Source organism: Lupinus angustifolius, unplaced genomic scaffold (assembly GCF_001865875.1).
Source record: "Lupinus angustifolius cultivar Tanjil unplaced genomic scaffold, LupAngTanjil_v1.0 Scaffold_313_24, whole genome shotgun sequence".
Lineage (NCBI taxonomy): Eukaryota > Viridiplantae > Streptophyta > Magnoliopsida > Fabales > Fabaceae > Lupinus > Lupinus angustifolius.
The window spans coordinates 5,478-23,084 of NW_017727677.1; the positions used below are offsets into that span (position 1 = coordinate 5,478).

At 33.5% G+C, this 17,607-nt stretch overlaps 1 protein-coding gene across 3 annotated transcripts; it reads left to right on the forward strand.

The window, feature by feature from the left end:
* Positions 1-7,376: 7,376 nt before the first annotated feature.
* LOC109340983 (probable DNA primase large subunit) lies at positions 7,377-17,308 on the forward strand. 3 transcript variants are annotated; one of them, XR_002106876.1, is made up of 20 exons: positions 7,381-7,651; positions 8,288-8,349; positions 8,441-8,544; positions 8,882-8,963; positions 9,045-9,104; positions 9,220-9,277; positions 9,697-9,716; positions 11,294-11,377; positions 11,477-11,541; positions 11,656-11,704; positions 11,788-11,835; positions 11,939-12,028; positions 12,182-12,241; positions 12,891-12,950; positions 13,202-13,276; positions 13,442-13,527; positions 14,490-14,583; positions 14,670-14,777; positions 16,151-16,226; positions 17,040-17,308. XR_002106876.1 is itself a non-coding variant. In XM_019578766.1 (20 exons), the coding sequence occupies exons 1-19, from the start codon at positions 7,504-7,506 to the stop codon at positions 16,166-16,168; spliced, it is 1,371 nt and encodes a 456-aa protein (XP_019434311.1). In that variant the 5' UTR covers positions 7,381-7,503; the 3' UTR covers positions 16,169-16,214; positions 17,030-17,308. The 3 variants fall into 3 exon arrangements, 2 of the variants coding, with proteins under 2 accessions (XP_019434312.1, XP_019434311.1); XM_019578766.1 differs by having other exon boundaries at positions 16,151-16,214; positions 17,030-17,308; XM_019578767.1 differs by lacking the exons at positions 13,442-13,527; positions 14,670-14,777; positions 16,151-16,226; positions 17,040-17,308 and having other exon boundaries at positions 7,377-7,651; positions 14,490-14,564.
* The last annotated feature ends 299 nt before the right edge of the window (positions 17,309-17,607 follow it).

The window sequence follows — 17,607 nt, forward strand, 5'->3', positions numbered from 1 at the left end:
ATTTTCCATACCCTTGATTGGTCTCCATTTTTCGATTGCCAAGTTTTATCATCAGAGGAAGGTGTTTGGAAATCGAAGGAAACAAGATTCTTCACAGGTCCTAGGGACTTAAGATTTGACATGCCTGTGTGTTTCAATGGAGCAATCCACCTCATCTCAACTTGTTCTCCTTATGAAGACATGAGCATGCCTTATATAGTGTCCTATAATTATGAGAATGGTATGTCAAGAATGTTAAGTGTTCCCAAAGAAGCAAGGAGGGGTTTTCATCATGTTAGTTGTGACATGGCTATTTTTAAGTGGGGAAAAGTTACTAATTCAACCGAATCTATTTGCTTGGTGAGATTGCTAAAATCTGCTTTCACCGTATGGGTTTTGACAGATTATGAATCAAATTCGTGGAGAAGGATTATGAAAGCAAAAGTTATAGCAATGGTGGGGTCAAGAGAACAAAATCCTGTTGTCACCGGCTATATAGTTCTGAATGATGAATGCTTAGTTTTTACTACAGAGAATAAGGTCTATAGCTACAATTGGACACAAATGGAGATTATGGAAATAGGTGAGCATAAATGCGAATCATCCAAAATCTCCATTATTTCTTATTCAAATACACTTCGTCCATGTGGAATTTTGTCCTCACCTTCATATAATGTTAATGCCATAAGTCTTGATGAAGAAAGCACTCCAAGCAATTCTGAAGTGTTGCCTAGCTCGCTCCAAGTAGTTCCTTGATTATATGTTACAAATGTATTTTACAACTTTATTTTATGACTCATTCATGTTCTTATGTTTGTAAGTGGTACTTACAATACCACAAGTACATGATTTTGTTGCCAAACAATAAAATGTTCAATTCTATATATACAGATTATTCGATTGATTCAATTAAATGATTATGTGAAATAGAAAACATTATGTAGAATTAATAATAGAAGAATCACAAAGATAGAAAAGTTATCAAACGATATTAATGAAATAGAAGCTGTCGAGTTTTTGAGAGGTAAATATTAAATACTAGTTGGATATTGTGTTCTTCTATTTATCACTTTTATGTCACTTTCATGACCATGGTTTTTTAATAATGGTTGCATGTCTCTCCAACTGCATCATGAATTCATGATGTTGCAACGGGCACATTTTCTGCATTGTCCTTGTCTGCAATTGCTATAAATGCAATCCAATCGTGGCTGTAATTGTAATTGCAATTTAAAACTTGTTCATGACTTTATTAATGCATTTTTACTTGCATCATTTTCGACAAAGTTTTACAATCAGTTCAGATATGATGCGTTGGGGCTAGGGGTAAAGAATATGAGCAATGCATGCATCTAACTCATTTTGATTTGCTGAGTTGAGATGAATTAGGTTTAGGTGTATGAGTTGTCTTTATGCCATGAATCAGCTTCTTGATTAGATTTACTTTTCTAATATACAGAACTAAAGAACCTTTTGGTTATTTTTAAAATTATTGAAAAAAATGAGAAAAAATGAGTTTTTTTGACCGAGGGTGGAGGTGAGAATGACTAATAATAAAAAAGGTTTGTTTAGCATCATTTCCTTTCTGCTGTGATCAAGTTGTAAGATGTTAGTACGTTGTCTAGCTAAAATAACATAAGTTGTGTTTGATGTTATTAGTTCTGGAAATTAAGTTCATGTTAACACTAAAATTTTAGTGCTGAATAATGCAAGCATTGGATTAAAAGTATTTGAAGTTTTTCTTACTTTAACGTCTGAGTTTACTTATTCTCTGAACTTGCGGATTGAACTCGGTGTCTTTTACTTACTTTTCGTTCATTTGTAATGAGTCAAAATGCAAAAATGGGCATACAGAATTTATTGAACCCGTGTTTACAAACACTAGACTGAAGCAAACTAAAGTAAGCTAACAAATATTACTTAGTTAACATATTTGAAGCAAACTAAAGTTAGCTAACAAGTCCCGAAGTCCAGAAACAACAAATTACATTAGCCAATGGGAACCACTGGATCATGTATAGCATATCGATTGATACAATCATTTACTAGAGTGAGTTGATTATCAACATTCTCAATATACTAGTTGCCATCCAAGCAATAATTGGATTTTATCACAATAGTTTATCAGATTCTGCATGAGTTTTCCCCTCTACTTTCTTCTTCACATTCTCAATGTGACCATAAATCCATAATAGCTACATTTGAACTTAATTAGCTTCAAGTGACATAATGATTAAATGAGCTTTTGTAAATAAAAAAGTTACTTAGGTAGGTTGGCTCTGTGCTTATCAGTTTCTAAAGCTGTGAAACAACCAATACTGTGTAGGTTGAAGTGTTCTTCAACCCGACTTAACTCGCATTTTTAGGGCTAGTGGGTCATGCGGGTTTGTAGGCTGACCCGACTTGGTAGATACCCGAAAATTAACATTTTAGTTCATTGTTGTATTTTGTATGCAATTTCATTTTCTTTTATAGTTTAAGAGCATTGCATTTGTCCCTTGTGTTGCAGATGCTGATGATGCTCTCAAATTACCGATAAGACAGATGTCTTGGCTTAATTGTAAGTTTTCTTATATGCCATCACATGAATCGGAGCGTCAAAGTTACACATTCTGGCTCATAAAGACTTGCCAATCCATGTTGTAAATTTACATGTCATGCATCAATGTGCCACTAATTTTCTTAAATCTTTTTTTCTTCTCTAAGCTGAAAACTTCTGTTGTTAAGAGATTATTAACTTTTGTCAGTTATCTTATAACTGGCAACACAATGTTTACACTGTTAGTTTTCTACTACATTCTTTATTTAGTTAAAGGCGTTGTATCAGTTGCATATCTTGCAACCTTTCTTAATTAATTATGCAACCCACACTGTCAATTTAAGTTAGTGAAAGCTTATTTTGAAGTTAGTTGAAATGAGCATGTGAAAAGGGAAAATCTTATTTGTGTTCTTCATAATTCAAGGCAATTCATCTAAGTGCATTAAAAAATGCAAGAAAATAAGTTCTGAAACCCGGTTAACTTTACTTTTCTAATCAAGAAGATTGAGTTATGTCCAGTCTCGATTTTCAGCTGTACGACTTTGTTTAGAGTTGCTACTACATTTTATAGTTAAAAATGTAGAAAAATCTTTTAAGCCCAATTACCTTGGGCTTTTGAATTTTTGATACTCAGGTTCAGACTTGTGAGTCGGTTACAAGGTATGGAAGGTATTAGCACCCTACATGCCCGCCTTAAGTGTCCCTTCATTAAAGTATATGATATTATTATTATTATTATTATTTATTAAATTGTCTCATTAATTAGTTACTTATTATGAAAATTTTTATTTATTTTTATTATTGAGCCCGACAATATTGACTTTGGTCCTACGTACCCATATTAAGGGGATCAAGGCTTACGTAGTGTTTAAGTAGAAAAATGTTTATTGGTTGACAAATTTTATTAATGAAAATATTTATTTTTGTGTGTTAATGAAAAATAGGCATTTTGATTAGTTGTTAATTTAGTTGAAAATGATATTTTTTATTGATTTTGGGAATTAATCGAGTGAAATGAAGCGGCGTAGCGCGACCTTTCGAAGATGAGTTGAGAAGAAAGAAGCCTACAAGGCGACCGTCTCTCTATTTTTGATTAATTCCTAAAATTCGTTGCACTGAGAAAGATGCAATACGAGTCACAACCTTGTTACTGAATCCCATACGTGATTAAAACATATTTTAAACAACGTAAATATTTTTTATTGATAAAATTAATAGGCGAAGAGCCAACATTGACCACTTACCGCCTTCCGGCTTCGATAAATAATAGAGGCGACGTTAGTGATCGCAACCACTTCTCAGCTCAAAGGGAAAGAAAGATATGACATGAGTTATCACCTCGCTATCGAATCTCAATTAAAATTATTGATTAAAATACTTTATTATCCATTATTAAGTAAAACAAATAATTTTAAAAATATTGTTATTAATGAAATCACTTTAACCCCTTTACTTTTGTAAATGGATGAAAACAGAATTGAGAAAACGTACCTCATATTGAAACAAATTAATTAAAGGTGCTTTAACCTTATAGGCCACTTCACTACATAGGTAAGAACCCTTAGGAGAATAGGGGGTGAGTCTGAGCCTAAACTGATGCCCTTCAACTGAACATAAAGAACCCGACAAGTATGCATCCAAGGTGACTAGGAAATGAGACGCAGTGTGAGATTTGGAACATCCATGCAGCTTCTCTAAGCCATGGTAACACGTCCAACATGAAGGAGCTTGTATCATATCGACTCCACATTTTTTGTTTGGTTGAGCCACAAGCTATGTTCCATGCACTCATGTTATGAACTGCTTGTTTTGTTGGATACACGTCATGTATGAGGAGTTTCTTTCACCACTTGTGTTAACTTCATGATCGTTTGATCAAAGACATGCGAAAGTTGAGTGGCTAAGGCATGGAATTGGTACCACTAATTGTAAAATGGTGTCTTCAACTTGCCCAACATCAAACCCAAACTAATGAATATGCTCCTAAAACAAATCATTGTGTCCATTTTCTTTAGCAGCCCAAATTGTCTAAGGAAGTAAGGATAACACCACATGTTGATCTCATCTCCTCCTCTTACAAAATCTCTGTGAGGGGGGTCATTGGTAGAGATTGGAATGTCACACCAATGAAATAAAATACATGAGATTTCCCACTAGATGTGCAACCCAAGCCACCATTCATATTATTTTTTTGCAACGCAGAATATACCCCACAGCTTTTAATAACTCTTCTCTCCACAACTTCATGATATTCATCTTGTATTCTTTGTCTAAGAGAGGTTCCAGCATGTTCAGCGATACCCTTGTTAGTCAAGAAGGAATAGGAACATTTTAACCCTTTATAAAGGACATTAATCCATATACAACCACCAGATGATGTTGAGAGTGAGGGACGCTGTTAATGAGATTGGTTGGGATAACCAACATGCGACGATTAAAACTGGTTGGTCATGAGAAATTGAGGCATTCGGTGTACTATTCGGAATAGTCCCATTCTTCATTATCTCCCAACACCCAACCTGGTTATCTCATGAAGAAGCTATAAAGAAATTGGCTTTGGTCAAGGCAATATTGGGTTGTCGAGATCCTCTACTGAGGGAACGTGTTGGTAGTTGTGAGATGAAACAACGACCTTGAGTTTATTGAATGCCCTTATGTGTAGAGAATCATCTTCTTAAATGAATCCACCAAGTTCAAATAAACAATAACTGATTTTGCATATATTCCAAAAGTAGACCTTGAAGAAGTTGAGAATGTTATGTTATTGCAGTGGTTTGTTTTTTAGGTTGTTGGAAAACAAAGTTTAATTATAAGATGTGGTGATATAGAGACACATAGGTATATGAGGAAAGTGACTCTGAGGCTGCGCTATGGGGAGAGAGAATGGACACTTTCCTTTCTAATTGCTTTCCTCTCTCCTCCTTCTATATTGTTCTCTTTCTAACCTAAAAAACCATAAACCAATCCCTCTAAAAATTAGGTAACTTCTCTCCACCATCACAAATTGCCATTAACTATTGCAATCTGGTACCCACTTCTCTTTCATCTTTTTTATCAAGGTGTAACCACTACTTATTGGAAAAATCCCTCAACCCACTTTTGCGAATCCCTTTCCACTCTCTTAATCCAGTTAACAACTAGATTCCTTTTTCACTTTTTGTTTTATTATTTAATTATTTTCAAAATAAATTAAAAAATTTATTTTTTAATAATATATATTAAAAAAACTAGTATTGGACCTTTTAGGAGCCGGACAAAAATTAGTGTTCACACGTTTTTATAAAGTTTTTGGTGTTTCTTCAGAGGAAAAAACTGCATTCTTACTCTAATAGTTTAACAGCTCATAATTTTGTACTTCCTGTCAAAATTTTGTAGCCTTTTAAAACTGTTTTAGGCTAACAATGAATATTTTATGGACTTGGTTTGTTGCAAGTTCAGGTCAGCAGAGGAACTGTTGTTATGCTTGTGTCCCCAACTGATGGTACAGATGAAATTGGCAACCCATTTTTACAGCCAAATGGGGCATGAGAGCATATTTGTTGTCCCATAGAGTATGTTACCCTATGTATCTTATGATAGATTGAAAAAAAGTATCTAAATTAAATTTTTAATAAATAATATTTTTTCTGATCAATGAAAAGTCGTAATAAATGGAGTTATATACTCTTTTGAGGAATAATAATTGTGAAATATTTGTTGATGTATCCCATCGTCACTTTGCTTTTGAGATTGTGAAAATGTTGACTATCTCTTGTAAGCTTAGACATTTTTGGATGTTTGAAATGGGTAGAATGTCACACATTGCATGTTCTTGATCTGATTTAGTTCTTTGCTATGAGTGAGGGTGGCTTACAATTTGACCATGTTCTTTATTTTTTGCACCGAATTATTTTTAACAACATAGTTCATCTTCATGGCTAGTAAAAAACTAAGATTAAGTATTGAGGCATGTCCAAACTTGTGAAAATAAAACATAATAGTTTCGGTTTAAGAATACCACAGGTTCTTCACAAAGGGGCGTAAATATGAACCAATTTTTTTGACAAAAGTGTAAAATGAACTCTGTGGTTAGGGTGTTGGAAAAACTGGTCGCCCCTCCTTTAGCCAGTGTGGCAGCGCAAAACAAAGGTAGGTGTGACTTGTGAGCCGCCTCTTTTGTATAAGGATCCTCTCCAAAATAAAGAAAAAAGTAATATAACAAAAATATTTTTATCTTTATATATATAATGAAATATTTTTATTCTTTTATTCTCTCTATTAATGAAATATTAATGAAGATAATCTTTATTTATTTTTGTTTAACAAACAAAATTTGATGCTGACTTGTTTTAAAGTGGGGCTATCAGTGGCCTATGTAAATATGTAGAAAAAATAAAATACAAATGTTCAACAGTTAAAAAAGAACCAAACAAGGAAGTTATATAAATTATGGAGAATAAAATGACAATATAAAAAACTTTTAATTATGATTGCATAAATTTTTTCTGAATTTCAAATCGGTCAAGTAACTTTACTTTTCAAATAAATATAATATAAATAAAAATTTACTTAAGTTTTTTAAATTTACTTCTCATCATAGCTATCATTTCTATGAACATTTAATAATTTAAATCTATTTATTAATTCAAACCATTGAATTTTCATAAAATTAATGATTACGATAAATAGTAAGTTTAAAAAACTTGTTGCTAGCAACTAATGATATCACTTTATATCGTTCAAATTAACCAGTCCAAACATAACTAATGTGTTAGATTAATAAATTATTGACTATGTCATTGACAGCCTAATAAAAATATAAAAAATAGAAACAGGAAAAAATAATAAGGAAAAAAGAAGTCACAGCATAGTAGTTTCCCGCCATTTTGCATGACGCAGCCAATAATTTGGCGCGGCCATTGAGAAACTAAAAGAACTCCGAGTTCGCTCACACACTCAGTGTTACAGAAATCTTTGTGTTTTTTGAGAAGAGAAGCAAAGAAAAGATGCAAGTGTTTCCATCTAACACTCACAGGAACTCTTCTTCCTCAAACGACGCCGTTTCACTTCCCACCATTCCTCTCTATCGCTCTGCTCCTCCTCTTGAAGTCAGGCTCGAGGAATTCGAGTCTTTCGCCATTGATCGTCTCCGAGGTCATTTTCCCCTTTCATTTCTCCTTTTTCCTTTGTTCGATTTTGAAAGATCTGATTTAATTGGAACCACTTGCTTCAAATAGCTCTCTATGTCTAGGGTTTTGATAATCTGTTCTGTTTTTAATTGTATCTACTGCTAACGGTATTTTACATTGCCCTGTTAATTTTAATTACCGAGTTCACAAATGATGAAGTGTGAGATTTTTTTAGTAGGTTATGGTAATTTGACTGTAGTGTTGAAGTGAAGACATGAGATCTGCAAATTCTATTGTTTAATTCTAGGCCGTGGTATCAAATCTGAATCAATTTGTGCTTTTTAGGGACAAAAAGGTTCATTTCTTTCAGTTTTTTATTACTTCGTAAAATAGTGATTGTTTTGCCTAAAAATATCACTTGTGATACTTTTAGTTTTTTTGGAAGCTATTTTTCATTTTGAAAAAAGCACCTAAAATCAGTTTTGTAGAATCACTTTTTAAGCTTAATCAAATGGGCTTCGAAGTAACTAGTATCAAATTGTGTACATTTGTATGTGTTTCTTCAACATCTGTTGCTGTAGACATATGATAGTTTCATAGTTTTGTGATGCGTTTTTTCATACTTGTGGTTGATTGTTAGGGCTATTTTTGTTTATTGCAGTTCTCAAGGGGATATCTGATGGTTTGTCGCGGGGAAAGAAACCAGAAGAAATGGCAACTTTGGTAAACCTTTGGGTTCATCGATAATAATTGATTATTGATGTGTTAGATTCTTTCTTATGGACTGTAACCTTGTTAATCCCCCTTTATACAGGTAAAAGACCTGTGGAAAGCAAATATGAGGCATCAACATGCATCTGAGGTTCTGAACAAGGATATTATATCTCATTTTGTTCTACGTCTTGTGTATTGCAGAACGTATGAGCCTTCTGTATTTTATGTATTCTTGTTTTACTTCAGTTTCATGCCATTTAAGCATTTTACCATGCAGTGAGTTGATAAATAACACTTGATCAATATAAATGGGAGATAACCATTAAATGAGAGACTAAGACCATTAACATCCTTGTATGTGCAGGAAGCAATTCACTACTCATCCACATATTCACCCTGAATGACAATTTTCTCAGACCAAAACAAAGATTAGACTGAAACAAATTAGGAAAAATATCCCTATGGTTACATGAAATCCTAAATACATTTCTAAATTGTTACATGTGTATTAAATTACTAAGTTATTCCCTTGCATGCTTAGGGAGGAATTGAGGAAATGGTTTCTCTCTATGGAATCTGCACTCTTTCGCTACCGTTTTCGCGAACAAGTTCCTGAAGCTCAGGTAGAATCTGGTTATACTACATGGTTTTTGCATTTCAAGTTACGTACTAATCTTTCATGTACTTTGCTCATGACTGCCCAGAGGGTGATTATGGAAGAGTTTGACCTTCCTTACAAGGCCACTAGCAATGTTGAATATGAGGTCATCACATGCCATTTGTTTTATTGCTTTGGTCTTTTACTAATAATAGTTCTATGATCTCATTGAGGCCCAAGTACCTCTGAGCACCTAATGAAAAGAAACTTTCAATTTTCAGAGTGTAAAAGAAAAATTGGTACAGGTTGCACGCTCCCTTGGTCAGAATTCATCCACTGGTAGGAGCAGATTGCTTTCTTATTTCAATGACCATTTACAATATATGTATGCATTTTGATCCTCTTTGCAGCAGAAAGCCATAAATGATTTACATGCACTGCCTTGGAGGTTGAATGAATTGGAATATTAATATTTGCTACCCAAGGCCCATTTTCCCTTTTTTTTCTTCCTTTTTTCTTCACATAAATTCTACTGTAAATCCACAACTGGGATGGCTGTTGCATGAATTAATTTGAGAAATATATCTTTAGAATTCGTTAAGTGGTATGTTTGTGGTAAATATGCCAAAGAAGTTTTACAATTTTTAGAAGTTATGGCTCTTTTTACTTCTGGAAGTTTATAAGTTATTTCCTTTTCTGTCACTTATTTCAATCTAATATGCCTATGTTTTGCTTTGCATCTCCTTTTCTTTTTGCAGTTGATGCTATTTACTACAAGGTATGTGTTATATTATTGTTTTTTCCCTTTTCTACTTAGGTCTTACAAATGAAACGATCCATGACTTGGTTAACATGACTCTGGTTCTACTAGAAATAATAGCTTAATGGATGTTTTAAATATTTCTTATCTTTCTCTATACAATATAGGTTCACTTGTTCAATGAAAACATTGTATTCTACCAATGGCTCCTTGTTACAGAGGAAAATCCTGATTTAATCTTCCCTCTCCCATCAAGCAGTTGCTAGTGAAAGTTTGTGTCTGTCAGAAAACTGTTAGATCTTTGCCATTGTTGGTTGAGAATTTTCTTTGAAAACAGTAATGTCATTCTTTCTTGTACCCAGGGACAACAATCATTATCTCCATAGATCTTTTTCTCAGTACAACATGGTTGTTTTAGTTGAAGATTGGCAAACGGTTAACAACTAGTAATAAGTTCTTTATTAACTTTAGTTACTTTATAATGAAATGAAAACTCAGTTTGGTTGTTCGTTTTGTATTTACAATTTGTCAATACTCATGAATGTGTCGGAAGATCTAAGGAATGTTATTGTCCCCATTCTACAAGTATGATTCCTCTCCCCATGCTTACTAAATTTCCTCCCAAAGTGCCATGTCAGAGATAGAAGTTTATATTAGGTGAAGGCAAGTTTATATCCTGTCAATTCATTGTCTTGTATTACCTTGCAGTCCTCTTATCATCATGCACCATTTTCTCAAGTAGAATGGTGCACTGAACTGGATAAGCGGAACTTAGATTCACTTAAGATCCACTCTTTTTGTGATTTGTTGGCCTTCGTTTATGATAAAAGTGTAAAACTCTAGTTTGGTATAGATGGATTTCTAATACCAAGCATAATTCGGTGTAAGGGTTGTTGCTTGTTAGATTAAAGCTCAGCTGGTTTGACTGGGATCCACTCATTTCAGTGTTCACCAAAAGGTGAAACAAGCATTCCTCTTGTATCTTGTTGCCATTAAGGAGTGGTCTTTACCAGGTAGATGTAAATAAGGCCTTTTTGCATGGTGACTTAGATGAATTAGACAGTAAGTGTTTACGGTGTAACTTCTTGAATGTGCAGCTCAGGGGGGGTCCATAAAATTTTAGTGTATATATGAGGTCCATTTATTGTCTCAGCCTGTTTAAATAATCAGCAATTTTTTTTAGCATGAAACTAAACAGCTGCACATCATTCTAATTTTTGAGGTACAAATCTAGTGTTACATTCTATGGGATGTTATTATTATCACAAGTGATAACTGAAAGTATTGTAAACCTGAAACATATTTAGATTGTTGGCCAGCACTTTTGTAGACCTCGGGAAAATTACATATTTTTGGGGTATATAATTGGCCTGATCAAAAGAAGGAACTTCTCAATAATCCATTCTAAAATAGAATGCTAGTATGAAAATTGATTTAATTGATTGGGGCTTGACTGTATATAAGCTCTGTTGTTGGAGTTGTTAGCCAATTCATGCAGAATCCAAGTGTTGTCAGTAGGAAGTAATAATACATATTTGAAGAAGGCACCTAGAAATGCTTTGTTCTTAAGTTGTCTGATTGTTTAGATACTATAGGTACCATTTGAAGAAGTTCCAGAGCTTGTTGCTGGACGCAAAGTATTTTTAAGTCAAGGATGGGCGTATGTTGCAATGAATCAGGTTGACTAGTGTAATCACTGTCTATTTATTCTTGCTTTAGATCATGGAGTATTGGTTATGAAAATTCTTGTTTATGTTTCAATTCTGCTTCTTTCCCAGGTTGTTTCACTTTTAGCCACACTATTTCGCAGTCAGCTGTCAAAGGCACTGATTCTTACAAACAGGTTTCATTTGTCATTCACTCATTTGGATAAATGTTCTCATATGTCCTCATATTTTTTTCCTGTTAAATGGGATTTAAGGATTTAAGATTCTTATAGTGGCATGCATTGTTGCAGGAAATGGACATCTTCAATTAGAGAAAAAGAGAAACATAGGTTGGCTCCTGTAAGTGTGGTTGTGTGCTTTGTAATTTGTATATCAATAGATCCTTTCTTTTTTATATCGAAATTGACTGGGTTTCTGTGTAGATTGTGGAGGCCTTGTCATCAAGTTATCTGGGACCTGATTATTCTCAGGTAATTCATGCGGTATATTTGTTCATTTATCACTATTATCAGGCATCTATGTGATATTGGATTGATAAATGACAATGACCACTTCGATTGTGAACCTCTGCAGCCAAGAGAATATGGTGAGATATCATTAAAGGACATTGATCAAGTTGTTAAGAGCTCATTTCCTTTGTGCATGCGTCACCTATTTGAAAAGGTTAGAGATTGGTCATAGATTATGCTCCATGTGTTGTGTTTCTTCCCTATTGATTTGTCTATAATTTCTTCTTTACTCATCTTTCATCTTTTTCTTATTGAGTCGTGATATTGTTCTGTCTTATCTGTCCTGATTTGTACCACCTTTATGCAGCTGAGAGAGGATCATCATTTAAAGCATGGAGGGAGGATGCAGCTAGGCCTATTTCTCAAGGTTGCATTTAGCTGTCATCTGAGCATAACAAACACATTCTAGAGTCTAAAAAGTTATAAGTGTGAGGCATTAAATGAGGCTTGACATTTCACGTGCTGTTCCCTTACACATGGCTGGACACCTATCATGCATGTTATCTGATTGCAGTTTGACAGACTTTTGCATTTCCTTATATCTTTTCCCCCCTTGCTCTAGGTTTTGAAAGGGAAGATGATTGCAGTTTGATATTAATTTGTCTGTTTCATGTTATTTAACAAGAGATATATAAGTGGGATAAAATCCAGCAGCATTAAAATTTTAAAAATGGAATAATTGCTTTTAGATTTATGATTCCTGGGTCTGAGAAATTTACACCTAGGTTTTCCACATTTTGATTGGCTTTGTTTAAGATATAATGGAGCACATCTTCACAATAATGAACAATGGTGCATGATGATATGATTGTGCTGGGTTCTGAATATTGGTGCTTATTTGTATGGGTCAAAACTCAAAATAGTAATATATTTAAAAAACTATTTTTTTATGGATATGTTCTTGATTACTGAAGAAAACCTGTATGCTGTTTTCTTTATCCATTTTCTTCTCAATTACTCTCTATTTATTTATTTTCCTTTGTCTTCAATGTTCTCTTATCTTCTGTCCTTTGTAGGGTGTTGGCTTGAACTTGGATGACGCACTTGCATTTTGGAGAGCTGAGTTCTCTAAAAAGGTAAGTACGATACTTGTACATTACTACATTATCTCATTGAAACAGCTTACAAAATCCTTCAGGCCCTAACATTAAATATGAGATTATGTGCATTTTCAATTACATAAATGTCAAATTCAAATAAGAATAACAAAACAGTTGTGTTTGTTTTATCATATTATTTATATTCCTTTCAAATCATTCTGAATCTGTCTTTCTATTTACTCCATCTCTCCATATATCAATGATTAATCAGCACATTCTTGTTGTAGGTTGGTTTGGAGAAGTTTGAGAAAGAATATGCATATAATGTACGCCACAGTTATGGAAAGGAAGGGAAGAGAACTGTAAGTTTTGAACTTCACCACTGATTTTTGGGATGCTTTAATATGTTGCTAATGACTTGTGTGATTGCCATTTTACATTTTAAAAACATATAGTTAGTTCCAGATTGAAATTGTATCCATGCACATGGTCAATATCAACAAGTAATATTTTGATGAATGCTACAGGATTATACTCCCTTTTCTTGTCAAAAGATTATTTCATCAACTCCAGGTGCTGGAGATCAACATGGTTGCCCCTATCGACATTTCAGGTCCCTCATTATTTAATTGAGCTATCAAATGAATAGTTTAGCTTTCAGAACTATAACAGATTTTTCCCCATGTATAAACTATTTTATTGTATTAATCATTTAATAAAATTATAACTTTGGCTACTCTTGAATTTCCTAGACTATGATCTGGTATTAGAATCTGTTTCTCTTTACTGAACCATAATCTTTATTTCTCTTCTCTGATGTGCAAGTTCTGGTTTTACTATAAACTATAGCATTCAAACTTGTTCATTTTTTTGCTTTACATTATAGTTTTCCAAGTCATTTTGAAAGTAAAAGTTATTTTGTAATATACTGCAACCTGTTCTTGATGTCTTGCTAGGTACTGAGATATCATATTTCATAAATACATTCTTTCAGGATAACCAATAATGCTAAGATAATTTCATTTATTTTAATAACAAGCATTTGTCATTGACAGATCACAGGCCTAATAATGGAAATATCGAAGTGCATTTTAAAAAACCCCTGCCCTCGCTCTCACTCACATTATATTTATATCTGAACTTTATAGTTGGCAAATTAATGCTTGGGTGATACATTGTTTTTTATTTCTGTGTTTCAGTAAACAATTTATGTTTCATGTGATATTATTTATGCTTTGTAAATGTAATATAAGTATTCTAATTGTAAATCACATTATTTATCCAATTTACTAAATCTAATGAGGATATTTACACATAGATTGAAGCTTGTCCCTATTCTTCGCCACACCCTTTGTTCATATTTTGCTCAATTTGGATAGGTGATGGGGTAAATAATCATTACTATCAAAACAATAGGGGACAAGCTGCATATGAAATAAACTTGAAATGGTTATAGTTTACCCTAATTTTTAGATGTCATTAGGAATGTCTATCCTGATGTTCAATCCCTTTGATGATATTATTTTCTGGTTAGACATACTTGATATTTAATTGATTCCATTTTGAATTTAATAGTGAAGAGAATCTAAGAGCTGCACTCAGCAGAATGGGGGTGAATAGTCGAGCAATGGAAGATGTGATGAACAAAGTGAGAAACAGACATTATCAGGTAGATCTCAGCAAAACCTCTGAACTTATATTATCAGTTTTAACCTTAAGATTTGATGTCTGATTATATTGGTATTGTATATGCAGTTGGCTTGCACCTTGACATTTGAAGCTATTCATGGCACGCAATGTGATGCAGGGATTAATCATCCAAATCAATACTTCAGCGACAGTCAAAAGATATTCCAGCAAAAGGTAGACCCCAGTCTAAAATTTGCATTCAAAACCAATGCTTGTGAACTATACCTGTAATCACAATCACTGTTACAGAATGCAAGGCTGGGCAAATGATGCATTGTCTTTGCTATATATATTAGAATAACTAGGTCTAACTACACCCAAATAGTCAAGACAGGCTATTAGTGTGGGAGAGGCAAACAAGTAGTGGTGTCTGGAAAGGCGTGAAACATACATGGGTCAGTGCACAATGGGAAATGGCCAAAAAAGGTGAGGACAGATACTGGCTATAAATGAGGTGAGGCCGATGAGACACCAGAGATTGGAAAAAGGATTTGACAGTGGCAAACTAGGTGAAGCTGGTCAGACGAGGGACAAACCACAGAATTGCAGATATGAGATGACAGCCACTGAAGGAGAGAGTCAACATAGGAATCTAGGTCCTTTTATATAATAGAGTGAAGAGATTATTTGAAAGAGTTACAAATTTTAGAGAACCGGGTAGTGGAATAGTGATGGGACGAGTCAGAGGATGAAGCATACCTCTCTAATTAGAATAACTAAGCCTAACCTAACTCAGTCACAAAATCTAGCTCATTCGATGGAGTTGCCCAAGTTATTATAAATGGATCTTCACTCATAATATTCAACTGATGTATGACTTATCACTTAATATACATATAGAGGTGAGATCCATTTATGCCATTAATAACTTCTTTATATATCATAAATTACAAATCACGTCGATCCATCTGTTGATTAGTAACTACATATCATCTAGATTATGTCTTAAATTTAGAGAATTTTGTCATCAATAGATATATAATCAAATAGCTTCAATGGTCATATATTTCAAAGAAATATTATATGTTAATTTTGATGTATATAAGTGGAGTACTAAACATTTTGGATTTTTTTCTAAAATTTGATATGAGACTTTCAATCTAACGGCTGGTTTGATTAAATTTGATATGAGGTCTATATAGGATAGGAACTAATGTAACTATTTTTATATCCTATGTATACCTCAAACAGCAAAGTCCTACCCAATCTCTCCTGATATTTCTGATTCAATTACTACCTTTTTCCTTAGATGGTTCTATACCTTCAACACACTCAGGGTTAGATGGGCAATATAGGTGGATGTTTGCAATTGTTATGTTGGAAAAAAGTTATAATATCCCTTACTTAGCCAAAGTTTGTAATGACTATGCAGTATGTATATACTCCCTACAGTACATACTGTATATGTGACCATGACATTACAGTAAATTATGTTACTAAATTAAGATGATTAACTTATTTAGTACATTTGGCTTTGCAGACCCTGTGACCTGATCTTGTAATCTGCTCTGTGCTTAATGTGACTATTATTTTATTTTAATATACAGAAGGACTCTTCAGCATAAAAAATGTTGGTTGTTGCAAGGGACTGATGATTGTGGCCCTTCTCAGGTTTACTTCTGTGCCTTCTGAAATCTTTTCCCTCTATTCTTTTCTGTGCCTTTTCTTTCCTTCGGTTACATTGGAAGCTGAAAAAACTACGCTAATGATTTTTTAAGTTAACCAGAACCAAAATATGTTTGCATTCATTAAACCACAGCTTGATAAAACATTGAATACCCAAGTTCTTTTTTGAATCAAATACTGAGGTGTGGATTTCTAGTTACACTAGCAGGGTTCTATTATTATTTCATATTTCCTATTTAATGATCCACAATTTTGTGCATTTTGAATTTCGTATAATTGAATCATACTTGAACACAAATTCCTACTAAATGATAAGTAACCTGTAATTGTAGAGCTAGTAGGCATTTTCTTGATGTCAGTTAAGATGACATCAAATTGTATATTCCTTTACCAATGGGTGGTTGGTTCATGTGGTACATGTCTCCTTTCCATTAAGCAAGGATTTGTGGCCGAGTACTGCATACTGAAAAAATCTCCATTGGGAAAGGTAACTCCAATATGATGTAGATGTTCTCATAAAAGAATAGCATTTCCTTTTTGTTAGTTGTGAAATTATTATTTTATACTATTTTATTTGAAAAGAAGTTCTTTTATTATCTGTCGGTCAACAGCAAGTTACAAAACATGGATTTGTTTAAATAAGTGAAAGATGTTTAGAAAGAAGGTGGAGTCCTTGATTATGGAGTATGTTATTATGTATATATTAGCACTTATTACATGTACTTTGGTGAATGATACTTGTGGTTATTTGTTTGTGGAATTTATGTTCTGAATATTTGGTTGATTCTTCTCCCATTTAGGGATATCTAGTGATTGATGTACAGAAGCAGACTTGTTATAAAATCTTTTGCGTAGCTTCTCAAGCAGTCGAAGGCGGATTGGGCTTTCCAGTTATGTATCATACTAGAATATTATTATTTTAGGTACAAATCATGCTAGAATATTATCCTAGTTTGTTGAATGACATTACTTTATATATTAAAGATATTATTAGTTTCTGGTTGAATGTCTGGCACGATGGGATATTTATTAACTTTTGTAGCACTATATTCTTTATAGGATTAGTACTCATCTTTTTAGCTACACGCTTGCATGTAAACTGGTTGTATGTTATTAAGGCCTGTTTGAAATGGAAAACGTTGTAGCACGATTATACGAGGAAATTGTGCACAATGTTCATAAAACCAGCATTCATTAAAACGACAAGGAACATTATACCGGATGGGGTTGATACTTGATAATGTAAGATTTCTCAACTGTATGATGTTGGGAAACCTTGCAAGAAAAGATTGGAGTTATTTTGGTAGATGGTGTTTAACTTCTTGATCTACTTTAGCATCAACAATTTCTATAGGCACCATTGGCCTTCTATCAACCA